This window comes from Anolis carolinensis, chromosome 1 (genome assembly GCF_035594765.1).
Source record: "Anolis carolinensis isolate JA03-04 chromosome 1, rAnoCar3.1.pri, whole genome shotgun sequence".
NCBI lineage: Eukaryota > Metazoa > Chordata > Lepidosauria > Squamata > Dactyloidae > Anolis > Anolis carolinensis.
In genome coordinates this window covers 200,123,224-200,140,860 of record NC_085841.1, presented here as the reverse complement: position 1 = coordinate 200,140,860, position 17,637 = coordinate 200,123,224, and the positions used below count along the sequence as shown (strand labels likewise).

At 37.9% G+C, this 17,637-nt stretch overlaps 1 protein-coding gene across 5 annotated transcripts in view; it reads right to left on the bottom strand.

Moving 5' to 3' along the window:
- Positions 1-17,637, bottom strand: part of myo1b (myosin IB) — a 147,819-nt gene that overhangs the window by 81,228 nt on the left and 48,954 nt on the right. For all 5 annotated transcript variants that reach the window (XM_003217414.4, XM_016991464.2, XM_008104772.3 and 2 more), the window contains exons 4-5: positions 6,020-6,114; positions 3,493-3,597 (exon numbers count right to left, since the gene is read on the bottom strand). In XM_003217414.4, the coding sequence (XP_003217462.2) occupies positions 3,493-3,597; positions 6,020-6,114 (200 nt within the window). The remainder of the gene's footprint in view (positions 1-3,492; positions 3,598-6,019; positions 6,115-17,637) is intronic.

The window sequence follows — 17,637 nt, the reverse complement described above, 5'->3', positions numbered from 1 at the left end:
AATGAAATTTCAATTACTATGAACAGCATACAAGCTGAGTGCATTGTTCACAACTTTTAGAACTGCCAAGTATTTAGGACTACAGATGTCTGCCGGGAAAGGGCAAGTCGTGATTGGGATGTGAACTGACAGGTCTCCACGTGTTCAATTTTAGTGCACACTAAGGGGCAATGCTGTTCATAGCACAATTGGATTGCAGAAGATCCCAAGCATACTCTCCAGGATCTCTACGTGGAACTGGGAAAGACTCCCATATAACTCCCCAAAGACTCACTTGATGCAGGCAGAATTGAGTTATCTGAGTGTCATGCACTTTTGGTCAGGAAAAGGGAAATATTCAGACATAAAGGCAAGCTGTGAGACAGCATTATATGACCAAACTGAGGTTCTCATGATTATATGCACCTTCCTTCATGGCATATACATACAGATTTATTAGGGTCCATAGACCCATCAATAAACAAACAGTCATTACTAAATTATCCCATATCAGGGGAAGTGTTTTCTAAGATTAAAATACATGGTTCTATTGTTTCTACCTCATTTTCTTCACAGGGGCATAGTCTTTGGGAGTAAGGAATTCCAGACAGTCTGCCTCTTAACAGCTCTGAGAAACATGTTTAATCTTGCCTTTGTAAAGAATCTGCAATATTTGGTCACTGTAAGGATTTTTGGGTATTCGCATGTCTTAAATGGCTCCCTGTATAGTAAGTTTAAAATTGTGGAGGAGCATGGTGAGTTTGAGTGGGTTCTGAGCTCTCTCAGGAGAATGTCCCACAACCTTTGCTTCAGGGATTATTGTGCCATTTTGAATCCCAAATAGAGCAAAAGGGATGTGGATAGTCCAATTGAGGCCGCTTTCCGTTCAATCCTCCTTGGTCAAAGGGGTTGGAGGCTTCATAGGGGAGGTGATGGCATATTTATTTATTTACAGTATTTATATTCTGCCCTTCTCACCCCGAAGGGGACTCAGGGCGGATCACATTATGTACATATAGGGCAAACATTCAATGCCCATAAACACATCGAATCGAGACAGAGACAACAGACAGACAGACACAGAGGTAATTTAACCTTCTCCTGAGGGGATGTTCGATTCTGGCCACAGGAGGGAGCAACTGCTTCATCATCCACTCTGATGGCACTTCCTCACTTCCTCATTCCAACCTTGTAAATTAGTTAAACTTGCCTCCCCACTTATAAGTGGTACCTTATTTCCTACTTGATAGATGCAACTATCTTTCGGGTTGCTAGGTCAGCAACTAGCAGGGGCTATATTTTATTTTTAATTGATGGGTGCTCACCCCGCCACAGGCTGACCTCGAACTCATGACCTCATGGTCAGAGTGATTTATTGCAGCAGCTGTTTACCAGCCTGCGCCACAGCCCGGCATATGACAATCTGCTCATTTGTTTCCTAATCTAAGACAAACTCAGTCCAAATCTTTAATCCAAAGCAATATGGCTGTGTTTATTCTGCAAGCAGGGAGAAAAAAACTGAGTTTGATCCTGACTTCTGACCTTGGATTTCAGTATGTAATACATGGATAGCTCCAAGAAAGAAAAGGAAATCACAGCATACAAGTGAAGTGAATGGAATAAGTACACTGGCAAGAGTTCTCTGAACTTCTCAATCATGGAGCATTAAACCATGATTAGGCACTATTCCTGAATTATCACTTTCAAATTATCATTAATCCATTCTTTGTTTAAACTAGAGAAGAATACATTTGCTCCCTGTTGCCTCACTTCATCCCTATTTGTGATTCATGCAGCTTTAGATTATGTGTTTATGTTTCAAACTATATGCATGGAATTAATGTTTTAGGTTATCCTCCTTTGACTTGAACAATGATCTTCCCACCTCACGTGTCAAGGCATCTATTCTGTAGACCAATGTAGCACTAGTCTGCTTTCTCACCAACATATAAGCCATGCTCAGGTCAAGTGTATATTTTGGTGGGTGGAAAAATGTTGTTTCTGCTTTAATACATTTGCATTTCAAGTTTCCCAAGGATCAAAGAACTGATGTCAAATAGAAGAATGTGTTGCTGGTGTTAGTTCATAAAAACTGAAATAATTGTTCTCAAAACTTTACATAGTGCAGAGTATGTAAGCAATAAATCATCTTTCTAGTTGCCAGACTGCATATCATTGAACAGAGGGCAAAACACTGGGATCATTTATAAATGAAGCAAATACAAATGGGCCATTATAAGAGTCCAGAAACAAATTCTTCAGTTTCAGTATAAGTTCATTGTTTTCATATAACCATCTACTGTAGTTGGAATTCAGAGCTTAATCACTGGTATCTTAAGCAAACAACATTCTCAGGACATTTTTGCAGTGTGGTTATTCAAACAGAAGCAAAAAACAGAACTATTTAAATAAGATTACAGATGGATTTCTTTTGAAGTGATTACAAAAACTAAAAGGAAAAGTATCTCAAATTTGATTAACAAATTATGTTAATCAAACTTCAATAGAAGGGCAACAGTCTTTATACCACCACCTATTTACTGCCAATGATGACCCCAATATAAGATTGGGCTTGTTTTTCTATAAGATATAATACATGTTCATGCCCTGATGCAGCCAGAGATACTATGACCATAGAAACAGACACCTACACACATAATCTTGTGGTTCCTGTACATACGTCATGCACAATTACATGCTGTACATCCAGTTTTCCTCTTCGTTTCAGTATCTGCATATTGAGTGAATTCTTAAAAGCTAAAATCCGAAAGGAGCAGGGAATAGACTTCTGTCCATTCACTCAACCATCTCAGCAAAACAACTGATCAGCAGGATTTTAAAGTTTAACAACAGAGATATACAAGATCCTATCTATTCTATGTAATTTGCACTGCGTCAAGGTTTCAATCCTTTCAATTAAAACTGTCTGCTTATCGCCCCTTACAATAAGCAGCCTCCAATATGAGATATCCCTCAAACTACATGAACCTATTTTGCATTGTGAATGCATTACTCTAGACTTCAGAAGTAAGACATTGCAACCATTCTATCCACTGTGTTCAGACAGCACCAATGGCATATTATATGTGTGCTTGCATACATGTATACTGTGTTATCTATCAAAACTTTGCAGGTCCTGTTGTTTAATTGTTTCAAATAACACTCTAAGGATATGGTACCTCTCAAAAGCAGTGCCTTATTCTTTAAGATAATGCTATCTAGAATTGCATTTCAAATACATACCGAGTTCTCATATGGCAGAATATTCAAATAGTGGGAACCATTGAGATAAAAGAAAGTGTGAAACAAGAAAAGGTCTTTAAAAATCTATTTTTCACTTATACTGAATTAATTTATGAGAACTGCAAAAATCAGATATTTAAGTGCATCCTTATAATAAATGTTTGCCAGCTGAATAAGCAATTCTATGCATAATTCTAAAGGTTTCTGCTGAATATTCAACAACAGTTGTTACTGCAATATATCAATCAACATTAGTTAGGAGAATCTTACCTTCAAGCACAGGATTAGACTGTAGAAGTTGTTCTTTTACTTGATTAACTTCTGCTCCTTTGCCACAAACAGCAGCAACATAAGACATGACCAGTTTGCTGGCTTCTACGTATTTGTAAAAAAGTTGTTTTTGAAATAATTAGTATTTGATTTATACTATTCTACTATTCTATGATTCTATGATTCTATACTGTAAATTCCAGAATGAAACAACCAGAATTAATACATTTTTAGGTGTTTTGCTGAGTTCAGTGTTTCTAGCTGGCTTTACACTGTAATTCTACCTTAGTAACATTAAATTATTCAGTAATTGGGGTAACAGAAAGCAACCTATTAGACAAAACCTGCATGATTTTTTTTTTGCATGTTTGGTCATCACATTTTGTAAAATTTCTATCCATTCAAACTTCTCAGAAGACAACTGACCACAAATGTAAATGCCTAGGATCAAATTTTGATTACTTGCTAAACCCAGGAAAGCACATTTAAAAAATCAATATGAGTTATGAAATCTTATTCTTCTCAGCTACTGGAGAGGACAAAATGAGTGAGCAAAGTTCACTAAATATTCACAGCCTGATGGTCTATTACGCAAAGATGAATTCCAGCCTGGCAGTAGAAGCATAACCATCTGTTGATCTTTCTGAATAACACACATCGTTTCCTTACATTCTGACAAGTGTTGTTTTAGGACTACATTAAAGAAGCACTGAAGCAAAGAAACCAGTGAATGAAAATTAGAGCAGCATGCCAATCAAATAAATACCTCATGAATGATCCAAGAACATTAACTGCATTTTATATACTAGATGTTGGGTTTTGCATCAGCTTTATTACCTCCCAGCTGGTGTCAAATTTAATTTGAAATATTTCAATTTTCTTTGTTAAATTTTAATGTTTGGTCTGAGACCAGTCTCAGCTGACCTTCTTTGATATGAAACTATCAATTTACAGAGCATCAAATCTTAATTTAATAAATAAGACAGAGTAGCTACTTACTTGCTCATGTTACTTCTTAAAAGGCTTGTTGACATTACGTATAGCTTGTTGGGTTTTTTTAAAAAAAACAGAGTTTTTGCATTGCTCATTAGTAGCAAGTTACTTTGCAGTTTTTTGAAATGGTTTTTATAAGTTAAGAAGTCTCACTAGTGCCTTAAATTACCCACTTAGTGAGGTTTTTGACATGAAGACCAAATGCTTCCCAGCCAACAAAAGGTTAGACATTAGTTTATAAGTCTTAAAAAATAAGGTATTTGATAATATTAATGTCCAAAGAGCAATGTCCCATGTGAACCCATATTAGCAGGGGACACAGACTTACAGTAGAAAGTCCAGAGCTCTTATGGCTTTCTTGATGGGGATATCTAGAGTATATAACTCATTACAATGAGGAAGGCTTGTCTGGTCTCCTAATTTCTAAATGCAGAGGACCTGAACTTTTTCACATGGGGCACCTGGAGTTATTGGTCATTAGTATTCAGTTTTATTGTTCCTTCATATCTTCATTTTGCTTATATTTTATCACAATTAAAGTGTTTTAAATGTATTTTTATAGTGCTGCCTTGCGGATCTTGATCAAACAAAAGATGGGATATAAATATTTTGGAATGAAAACAACAACAAAAATCAAATATATCATGTTTCCATATCTGTGAAAATTAAAAAGCTAGGAAGGAGAATGGATTTAAAAACAAACAATCCAGGCTTTCCTGTGTTTTCATTTGTGAAACATGAATAAAATGTCAAGCATTCTGATCCCAGGTGGGCTCTTTAACATTTCAATTTTAAAATGATTATTTTAAAAAGATATGTACTTTGAATAACAAAAGAAATGTTTTCCTATTGTTACTTTCAAACACACCTTTGAAATCCCTTGAAATGCATAATAAACAAGATAAGAGCATTTTTCATCTTGTTTATTATTCACCACTGTGTGATATGCAATATTATGCAAACACACACACATTTCATTTCATATTTGCATAGTTCAATATTTGCATAGCAACTGAAGTCTCTATAAGGAATTATGTTCATGGGATCCAAGAACTGAAATCAAAAATAGAAATATGCTTAAGATATCGGTATGGCTTGGTTTTACTAATAAGTGATTCAAAATGGCTACATACATGTAGGGCAGCACTATGGATAGAGGTTGTTGTTGCTCTTGTTGTTATTGTTGTTACTGGGTGCCTTCAAAGTCATTTTTGACCAATGGAGATCCTAAGCAGACTCCATCACAGGGGGGTGGGGGGTTTGACAAAATTTGTTCACAAGAGGTTTGTAATGACTTTCCAATGATGCTAAGAGACTATGACTTGCCCAAGGTCACTCAGTGGGTTTCATTGTTAAATAGGAATTCAAACCCTGGTCTACAAAATCACAATCAAATCGAAAGAGGTTTCAACAGGACAAAACAAGCCATGCAACTGAGTCAGAGCTGGGTGGGACCTGCCAGACCCCCGGAAGAAAAACAAATGTATGCTAACATCCCCAAAAGAAGAGTGGGTCAAAGATAAGATATATTTACCTGTTTTTCCAGCTCCACTCTCTCCAGTTATAAGTATACATTGATCTTTATCCTGATCTCTCAAAGAACGATATGCTTCGTCTGAGAGGGCAAAACTATGGGAAAAAACATGATAGGAGTTCAGGCAACAGGTAAATGCCATGTTCAATATATACATCACAACATTCAGACATTTGAAATCAACTGTAAAATGCTTTATCTAGGTCACATCCATCAGTATTCAAACAGCAGCAAAACAGTTCCCATTCAATTCTCACAGAAAAGCTATTTCTTCCCAGTCGGCGGATAAAACTGACTGAATGATAGAAGGCAATTTCAGTTACTACAAATTATTGCCACCAGATGCCTGCATCGTTATCTTTTGCAATCTGTTTGCAATACATAACATCTGAACAATAAGTTGCATGGGCAGTGTTTTATCCATAGAACATGTAGGGTACTTATACAATGCAGAGTCTAGTAAAAATGGCAACTCCCATTTTAAAGCCAATGTCAAAAACCTGCATGTACTACATGTTAGAATAGTGCAATGTCATAAGCATCCATTTGCCATTATCTTGGGGCCTATTAATACAATGCAATCATATCACCCTTAATATTGACTGTGATTTGGTTTTTGAACCAGTGAGGATGTTTCAAATTTGTAAGTGCTCAAATCTCATTATATAGAATAGAGTGATAAAATTATGTCCCTTATATACAATGATAAAACAAGGGTTTGGTTTTTGAATTTTTAAAATTTATTTTCAAGTCATGGATAGTGAATATCTGGATGCCAAATCTGCTGATATGGCAGGCCAATTTTACTCCAGTTTAACTGTTATGGTTGCATTTTGGCAATGACAGTTTGTTCAAACACACCAGAGGAGATTTCACTTGGCATGCTGGTACCTTTCTTCCACAATCTATTCATGTATATAACATGAAACAACAATCACCATGCGATCTAGAAACTAACATGGAAACTCTACATCGTCTGTCAAGGAAACAGAATGGTAAACAAGGGCTGACATGCTATTGCGTAGTCCCTGCTAGAGTGGACCCATTCAATCAGTTGTTGAATGCTAAGTCAACAGATAGGCAAATCTCATTGATTCTGTGGGTTTATTCTACTGGGATTTGGGACAATATATGCTACAGCTGCAATTAAAAGAAGGCATCACATGCGAGTTAATAACCAAAGGAGCCACGTTTTTTAAAACTTTGGTTTTAAACCTATAGACACATTTTAAAAGGAGAAAAAAGGGGGAAAGAGACAAGGAGGGAAGAGGGAAATGCACAGGATAACATCGTGGGCTAATGACCAGATCTGGAGGAGGTGGGACATTTTTTCACTCCCACAGTCCACTGGTAAGCTACACCAACATGCCTGATACAACCTGAAGTGACACTGTGTAACTTTGTTTCATTCTATGGCTGATCCTCAACCAATCTGGGATGGGATAAATTTTGGGGTATGATAGGAACTTAAAGAGTTTGTGGGGACAAAACTGGTGCACATTGAAGCAGGTCTGACTCATGGTGGGAAAGATATATATCACTCATTTTTTAATTAGAGGGTCTGTGGGATTTGGGAGGCTTCAGTAGCACCACATTCAGATCTCAAGAGCCTGCGGACCACAATTTGCCCAGTTCGGTATAAATCTAGACAAATATTTTACCACTTGAACTATGTGTGAATGTATATTCTATCACTACTAATTCCAAGCAAAATTTGAAGTCATATGATCAGTTTATACTGATATATGTCTATTTTAGAGGTGCCCCATGTTTATATTAACACATCCCCTGGCTCTAGGAATCAAGAGGAATGCAATCTTCTGAGTAACCTGTATGAGAAACCTGTGGCCCTCCACAAAGTGGAATGCTACTCCTGCCATTCCTCATCATTTACTCTCCTGATTTAGGCTGATACAAATTGCAATCCAGCAACAAGTTGTCCACCCTTGCTGTACAACATTGGTAGGCAGGTTCAATCCTGGCTTTGAAATTATTTAAGGTCTTCCACTATTCAACCTTTCGTTAAGATACACTAGGAGCAATTTCCCCCTTTTTGGTATGTAGGTTGTTTCAGCAGTAGGCTAACATGAAAGTGCTCCAACACGTGGGTGTTTTATATTTAGAACTTTTAACCATGAATACAAATGAGTGAATGTACATTTGGTACTTGTAAAAATGTGGATATAATTTCCCATTCTTCAGACCAGCTGCTTTACATAAATCTGGAAACCAGATTCCAAAAGAGGATAACAGTTTAAGAAATTATATCTTTCTTTCACTGTCAGCAACCTTTTATGACACTCCGGACAACCAGCAACCAAAATCTACTGGCTTGGCTCACTAAAACCGAATGAGTTATTGCTTTTGACTGGCAAGGTTTATTTGGGAAAACTCCTTGGATACAAACTAAGACCAATTTTCTCCACTAGAAGCCATTTTTAGACAGGCCACAATCAACATCTACTTCACATCCAAGAGCATTTGGGCCAAGTCTGCTGACTCAACACTTTGTGATGCCTTGCCTAGTCAAGGCAGGCACAATACGGCCAGGACAGAACTCAAGGCTCCAAGGTTTCTGCTGAGTTCTTTACAGGTCATCCTTAATTATTTTCTTGCACAGAATATTGCTGCTCATTGACAATCGAATATGCAGACTCCATTCAGCACAAATCAAGACATCCAGAAGATATCAGTATGGTACTAGGTCATAAAAGACAGGCATCAATTCAAACTTAGATTTTCCTTTTAGTGTATCTAATTTTATGTGTTGTTATCATTTTGTTCCTTTCCTGACCCAGTTTTAGCATGCAAAGGGATCTTATAACAACTTAAGTTACTAACTGAAAGAACGAAGTTGGTAGTAAAAGTTTTTGTAGACTGCTTCCCTAAATGGATGGAGTGACGCACCTAGAAACAGACACTTTCAGACAACATGCGTGTGGCAGGATATAGGCTGTCATATCCTAGGATCTGACCCCAGATTATCTGCTTATTCAAGATTATATGACAGTGTAGACTCACATAATCTAGTTCAAATCAGATAATCTGGGATTGGAACCTGGGATATAGGACAGTGTAGAAGGGGCCTAAATATGTCTACATGTGTGCATGCACAACACAAAATTTCCCGTTCCCTTTTCCACTACAGCCACTTGCACTTCTAAAACCTATTTGACCTGATGTTGTGTCAGGAATGCAGCTGAAAAGGAAAATCTGAAACCCAGCCTTGAATCTATCATACACATGCAAATAAGATGACTTCCACACACATGCGTGCTCAGGTGAAAACTTCTCCAAATGCTAGCCATCATTTCCAGCACCTGCCCATATAACAGGCTAGATCAGGATTATCCAGAATATCATTTCTACTTTCAACAATTCACATTGCCAGAGGTATATAAAGTATATATATAAGTGTTTAATCAGCTTCACCTTGAGTTCTCAGTCACTGGGGCCCTTCCATAATGTGTGACTCTCTAGATGGGTTGAAACTCCCATTATTTATTTATTTATTTAATTTATATACCGCTCTTCTCCCCCAGGGGGACCCAGAGCGGTCTTACATAATGGCAAGATTAATGCCACATATAATACAAAATATAGTAAAACAATCGTAAAAACACACTTAAAAACCAACATTAGCACTAGCCAACATGGTTGATGGTGACTGATGTTCAGAAATTCTGTCCAATGATATCTAGAGAGCTCGAGTTTCTCATTTCTTCTCTATCTACTTTATGGGACCCATCTCCCTAGTAAACTAAGGTTCCAAATAGATTCTAGTCAGTGGGAGAGCCAAACATACTCTATCTAGTCTATAGTAAAATTAGTCTTGTGTGTATCAAGCATCTAAGTCAAAATGTGATGAGAAGAGGGGCACTAACCCTGATTATTTGAATCTACTGAAGCTTTCTCTTCACCTTGGAGAGAAACTGGAATATGGCAGCACAAGCTGTGGAGAAGATGCAAACTAAAAGGGCAATCCAGATTTTGTTTTCTCATTTCACTGAACAGTACAACTCTTGTGAAACAGCAGCCATATCATATTCTGGAACAGAGAGCTTCCAAGCCATTTTCTGGCTGCTAGGTAATGTGACTTACTATGTCAATCTTCTCTAACCTGGCACCCTCCAGATGTCTTGGACTACAAGTCATCATTACTCATCAAACATAGGGGGAGACAGAAATTATAATTTGACATATTTGGAGGGCCACAGCTGTTAGGAAATACTGTAGGCTCAATACACTATTGGCATGTGTCAGTTTTGTACATATTACTATTACACCTATGAACAAAGGCATACAGTAATGAAGTCCAGAGTGTGACTTGCCACATACGAAGCATTGACTACATGTTGAGAGAAGTGATGTGATCTTATGGCACCCATGAAGTCCTAAACAAAATCTTAAACTGTTCTGCCTCACATTGTTAACATCCATAGTTATAAACATGAACTACACATCAGTCTTCTGAGAAACCACATAATTACCAGACCAAAAAAATCTTTCAAGGTCTTCTCATTTGAAAGAAACATACATATGTTTCAGATTATTTTGCCAAGATGTCAGTAAGGCAATTCATTGTGCTTGAAAGGTAAAATAAGAGTTTGTTGGTTAAATATCCATGTAAAAGGCAACCACACTGGTCTCCAACGACATGAAAATCATGAAAACAAAAAACTTCCTTCATTAATTTTCCTCACGATGACGTGCTGTACCTATTTAAGCTATTTCATACTGAACAGCCACATGTTCCTTGGGGAGAAAAACATGTTTCTGAGATGTAAAGATTCAGGCAGTTTCCATTCATATTTGCTCCTCCCTCAGCAGCTCTGTGCTAAAAACCTCTGCATACTCAGGTAGATTTAAAAGGAATTCATCTTTCCAAGCCCACATGCTAGAGAGAGGCAATCTATCACGACAGGGCTTCAGCTTGCAGAACAAGGGGGATTAACTCCATATTTCAAAGAACATACCATGCCTAACACTTTCTAGTCTAGATTCAAGAGACAATTTTTTAAAAATTCTTTCAAATTTCAAAAACAGTTTTCCCTGTCAATCAACATCCACATTTTTGGTGTTGCTTTGCTTAACTGGGGCATTTTTGTAAAGCACTGATGTTTTTATTAGTGAGACAAAATAAACACTTTCCACCTCTCTTGATGTGATAAAGAAAACTGACTTTCCCCCCACCCTCAACATTTTAATATTCATTGCACTTAGTAGCTCAAGTCAGCTCAAATACAAGAATCTCACAATGTTGCAAGATGAACAGATATCTTCAATGAAAGCAAGTTCTAATACAGTAGAGTCTTGCTTATCCAACATAAACGGGCCAGCAGAACGTTAGATAAGCGAAAATGTTGGCTAATAAGGAAGGATTAAGGAAAAAGCCTATTAAACATCAAATTACGTTACGATTTTACAAATTAAGCACCAAAATATCATGTTTTATAACAAATCGACAGAAATGCAGTTCAATACACAGTAACATTATGTAGTAATTACTGTATTTATGAATTTAGCAACAAAACTTCGCAATGAATTGAAAACTGAATACAAAAATATTAACTACTAAAAGGCAAACTGCGTTGGATAATACAGAACATTGCATAAGCGAAGGCTGGATAAGTGAGACTCTATTGTAGCTATCAAACAGCCATCAAGTGCCCCTCCACAGCCACCCTTTTCCATGGATTTATTGGGAGACCTGACATAGATGTTCCCACAAAATCATGTTGTAGATCAGGGGTCCCCAAACTTTTTAAACAAGGGGCCAGTTCACGATCCTTCGGACCCGTTGGAGGGCCGGACTATAGTTGGCCACCGAGCAATAATAATTAATAATAACAACAACAACAATAAAAAAGTGGGTTGAAAGAGACCCTTTGGGCCATTGAGTCCAACCCCCTTCTGCCTTTGTGCACCGAAAGCACAAGCAAAGCACCCCTGGCAGATGGCCACCCACCCTCAATGTTAATAATAATAATAATAATAATAATAATAATAATAATAATAATAATAATAATAATGGTTGTAAGAGAAGAAGAGACCCCTTAGGTCATTTAGCCCAACCCCCTTCTGCCTTTGTGCCGTGGGGGCCGGATAAATAGCTTCAATAGGCTGCATCCGGCCCCCGGGCCTTAGTTTGGGGACCCCTGTTGTAGATAGTTCATCAAAGAGAAAGAAAGGAGTAACAGGTTTTGAAAAGAGAAAAACTAGAATATTTTGCCATGCTCTTTCACTTCCCCATCTCTCTTCTCACTCTCTCTTATAGATATTCACACTTCTTTTCTTTTATTGTGAATACTGACAGATCCCCAATTCAGTACAAGGGTAGATTACTTCTTTTCTAAGGGCGCCTCCAGACTACACTTAAACTTGCTTCAATGCAGGTTTAAGTCCCCATACCAGCCTAAAAAAAGGGCTTTATTTATTTGCGGTATTTATATACCACCCTTCTCAACCCCAAAGGGGACTCAGGGCTGTTCACAGTGTTGGCAACAATTCAATGTCCTCAATAAAAAACAGTATAAAACATCAAAGTTGACACTCCCCTAATACACATCACATTAAACACATCATATAAAATAACACCATATATCACACAAAGTTCCCAGTGGGGTAGCTACTGGGATGGTATCCAGCCACCACCACCCCCAAAGCCTTAAAAACTTACCAGTCCATCATTAGGCCTCCCTGCACACCTCCTGGAACATACCAATAATGCGCTAAGAGGCATGGGGACTCAGGAGTGACCCCTCCCCCCGCTATATGGTGCATCACTGATATGGTCCAGGAGGCATGCAGAGAGTCCTAATGACATCCTGTTAAGTTTTTAACAGTTTTTTGGGCTTTGGGGAGTTGGGAAGATGTTGGGTGCCATATTGCATCTTTTGGCTCCTCCACCTCCAGTAAAAGCACGAGAGCTCGCATATTTGGGGCCCTGACTGGATGGGTCCTCAAGTTCTCATTTGAGAACTCTAAGAATGGGAACTACCAAACATTTCTATATTATTGAGGGCTTTTCTACCAAATGCAGTCCTTCCTCCACTCTTCCCTCCCACCCTTAACATGTCTCTTTCACTAAGCAAGCAACAATGCAGGCCATCCCTGCTGCTTAACCACAGCAGGTGGCAGATCTTTCTCCTACAAAGCCCCCACCATCTGGAATTCCCCCAATACTTTCAAGTCTAATTGGCACATGGCTCTTTTCAAATCCCACAATAAGGCACCCTGCCTCAGTTTGTCTTATTACTACCAGCTCTCACAGGCTCGCTTGTGGTGGTGAGATGGAATGCCAAACATAATAATTCATTTCCTCCCATTATCCCATAACAAAACTCTCCAGTAATGGGGTTTATTTTTCTCATTTTACATATATGTAGCATAAATTTACTATTTTGATTCCTGTATAGGAACATAGCAGTTCTGAACCATAATCTGATTTTGAAGCATTTCCTGAGATATTTAGTTTTTAATTGACGTCAAAATAGGAGAGAATAGTTTTGTATTTTTTTAAAAGTTAAGAGGGAAAGGGCATATTTTTAAAAGAAAAAAAATGAATTTGCTACTATTAATTAGTTTGTGATTATAATCTGGGAAGTCAAGGTGTGTGACATAGAGATAGAAGGAACCTGACCAGTAAATCATTTCTGTGAACTGCAAATATTTTTCAAAGAGTATTTCTCATGTCCCAAGGGCATATTTTTAAATATAACTGTATTTGAAGTAACTGTACATGAAGTGCTAACTTCTCTTCCTTTTCATCCTTTAAATTTTATTGGTAAGATAAGGATCACTGTGTTCAAGACACATATCTGACCCAGACACCTTTTCCAAAAATAAGTGCTCCTCTCTATACGGCCTTAGCTGACCAAGTGAAGGCTTTTGAGCTAATCATTCAATTTGCAACCTTTAACTTGCACAAGAAATCTTTCATTCTTATAACCGAGATGACAAATTAAAACTGATAATGCTAAAAAATGAAAATAATTGCATAGCTACAAAGACAACTCCTTCCCTACATTGACAATGTGTCTATGTAATTATCCACTACTTCAACCTGTTCTTGATCATCTCTTTTCAGATCCAGTGTCAGATGTAAACGGCTGCTACAGAATTATTATCTCTTAACTAAATTGCTTGGGACCAGAGATCTACAGTATTTGGTGGGCTTTTTTTTGGGGGGGGGGATATCTTTAAATATATAAAATGAGTTTGTACCTAAGTCTAAAAGCTCCTTTGGACATTTTTAAACAGAGGCTGGATGGCTGATAGGAGTTCATTGATTGCGTACTCCTGCTGTTGGACTTTGCTTTCTCTTCCAACTCTGTTATTCTATATACTCTGAAGGCAATTTTAAAATAATTCTGTGCATGGAACAAAACTTGTCTACATCGAACTATCAGAAAGCAACAGTGCCTCCCACTGTAGCCACCCACTTGCTACATTTGGATAGTTTCAGATTTTGGAATTCCAGATAGATTAATGGCATTAAGGAAAGGTGCTCACGTTGTTCTAGACACAGAATCAGAGTATATTAGAGGGGAATTCATGAAAAAGAGTACATTAGGAAAAAACTGCACTTGTTGAAAGTCACGAAAGAAAAATGAGGCCAGCAACCCAAGGTCTGCAGACCATAGCCATCTCCCCAAGGTCCCATGATGAAACCACAGGAATGATACTCCCAGGCATGCCTGTTTTAGAGAATAATAATAGAGAGCTGCCATTCCAGGAAAAGACCCTGATAAGCTATTTATGAACTCAAAGACTTTATCCCATTTAGACTTGCAAGAGTGGCTAAGATACTGGAGATGTGGGAAAGACTCCCCTAACATCCTGTCCTTCGGAAAGCAAAGTCTCAGCAGCCCGCTGGGTACCAGGCTTAACAGTAGGTATCATTAACCAGAGTTTCACAGAAACTGAAGTTTAAAGCAGTTCACTACACTGCAAAGACCAGAGAAGCCATTCCATGATGATTTACCATTTATGTTTTTGAAAGCAATATATCTCATCTTGATACATTAGACAAATCCCTGCATGCCCCAAAATCAAGTCTACATCTTTTAACTCTACTTATAAATCAAAGGCCTCCTGAAGCAAAAATAGGTTCTCTTTAAAAAGCGGTTTACATATAAATTCAGACATCAAACAAGGGAAGCTAATTATTTATTAAGGTTTGGATGAGGGGGCCCCTTAGGCTACCTTTTTCTTCTTCTGAGGAATGGCTGCTACTAAAGGTTCCTTGCTGCCACCTATATTGTTTCTTTAAATAATGGCTTACTGATGGCAACAGATGGATGCCATTTGTATGCTGTAAATTTTAAAGAGGGCACATGGTATTGAAGCTTCAAACATAAATGGTGCTGGTATATTTTCAGTGAAAGGGGCTGGCAGCTGTTCTTAATTGCAGTCAGGGATTTCAGCAACTAATGGTCGCATTAGAGGCTATTAAATATAAGAGGGGAAATCACCAGCACTCGAGACAAAGACTTTACTATGCATCTGTCCAATTTGTACAAACCCTATTGCTGAACAAAGTTATTTCACCTTTCTGTCTAGTACAACAACTTGAATTTAGTGGTCTTTATTCTGCGGTCTTTTTAATCTTTTTGGATTTTTTGGATTTTGATGCTACAGCTTGATCTATAAATTTGAATTTAACTATAACTGCACTCGAAATTAACACTTTTGGACCCACGTTTACTTAATAGATCTTTACCGCTCACCCAAACCTATCCAGACCTACTGCAGTAATTAAGAACTACACACTCCTCTCTTTTGCTAAATGTAAGTTTAGCTTACTTCTTGTGGGCAATGAAAGCATTCCCATGTGTGCAATTAGATTCAATGTAACTGCCTGAGAGAAAATAGCACTGCCTGAATGCATTGGGGGGGGGGGGGGGGTTGTGCTCATTGTCACACTCCACGTGTCTGGTATAAATCCTGAAAGAGTCTTTGTACAAGCAAATCATGTGCAGGGTCTGCCTATGCAATGGGGAGGCCTTGCTGGTTCAAGAAACTTTACACTGAATGAACTATAAGAAAAAACAGCAAGGGGCGTGTTCCAGCTCCCTCTTCCTTTAGGCCAGTGGTTCTCAACCTGTGAGTCTCCAGATGTTTTAGCCTTCAACTCCCAGAAATCATAACAGCTGGTAAACTAGCTGGGATTTCTGGGAGTTGTAGGCCAAAACACCCACACCACTGCTTTAAGAGCATTCCCTCAAACATTTCAATCATGTTAGTACATAGGCAATTATCCCATCAAACCAAACCAATCATGAACAGACCACCAAAGACCACCAATACTATCATGCATTTCCACCAAGGCAGCTGACTTCACATTTCCTGGTGGGGGAGGAGGCATAACTACATGCCTGCTTCAGTGTTAAACTTTTAAATAGCCTAGTTAGGTCCAATGTCTTTTTTTAAAAAAAAAACTGGTTCTTTTAAACAACCTCAACTTATTCATGGCTAACATGGAATTGCTAACAAGCTGCCTATAGAACTAAAAAGAACCAAATCCTGTCTAACAATTGGAAGCTTAGCAGGGATAACTTGGTTAGTAGTACTTGGATTGGAGACTGCCAATGAATACCAAGTGCTGCAGTCTGTATTTCAGAGGAAGGAACTCAAGAAAATCTTTTGAAATTCATGACATCACAGCAGGTTGGCAGGTTACTTGAAGGCACATAATGCACACGCGTGCACATGCATTTGACCTATAAATGAACTTTTGGTAAAACAACATCATCTGCACTAGGTTCTGCCATCAAATAAGCCACTACCAGTCTCATCCACCAACCGAGAACATTGGAACATAGCAAGCCTTATAATCAAACAAGCCACTGGTCCATCTTAATCAGTATTATTGGCTCTGGCTGGCAGCAGCTCTTCAGGATTTCAAGAAGGAATTTTCTGTGACATACCCATAGATGCCAGAGATTATACCAAAGACCTTAAGACATGCAAATAATGTATCCGACCAAGGTTCAATCCCCAGAGATTGGACCTCTGAAAGGTTTAGGATTTATTTATTTTTTTGGTGGTAGGAAGGGGGTGTAACTGGAGAATGAAAAAAAATGCCTAAGAATGGATGTTGGTATCAAAAAGGACCAGAACATGGCTATGCGGGTTAAGTGTCCCTTATTCAAAAGGCTTGGTATCAGAAGTGTTTTGGATTTCATTTTTCCCCCCAAATTTTGGAATACTTCTATTTGAACATACATGTATATTATGAGATATCTTGGAGACAGGCCCAAAACACAAAATTCATTGATGCTTCAATATACCTTATACATACAGCCTGAATTTAAATTTATATTTCAAAAAAAACTTTATACATGAAACCAAGTTTGTGTATATTGAACCATCAGAAAACAATGGTATCACTACCTCAACTACCCATGTAAACAATTTTGAAATATTTCAAATATCAGAATTTTGGAGAAGGGATGCTCAACCTATAACATTTACTATGCATCTTGCCTCAATCTCATTGCCAGTTTTCAACACTCATATGTTTTACCAAAAACCTACAGCCTCTCACTGGGAACCATATTTCTGTTTTTTCAAAAGACACAAGAACACTAACATGAGTAACATTATTGTATAAG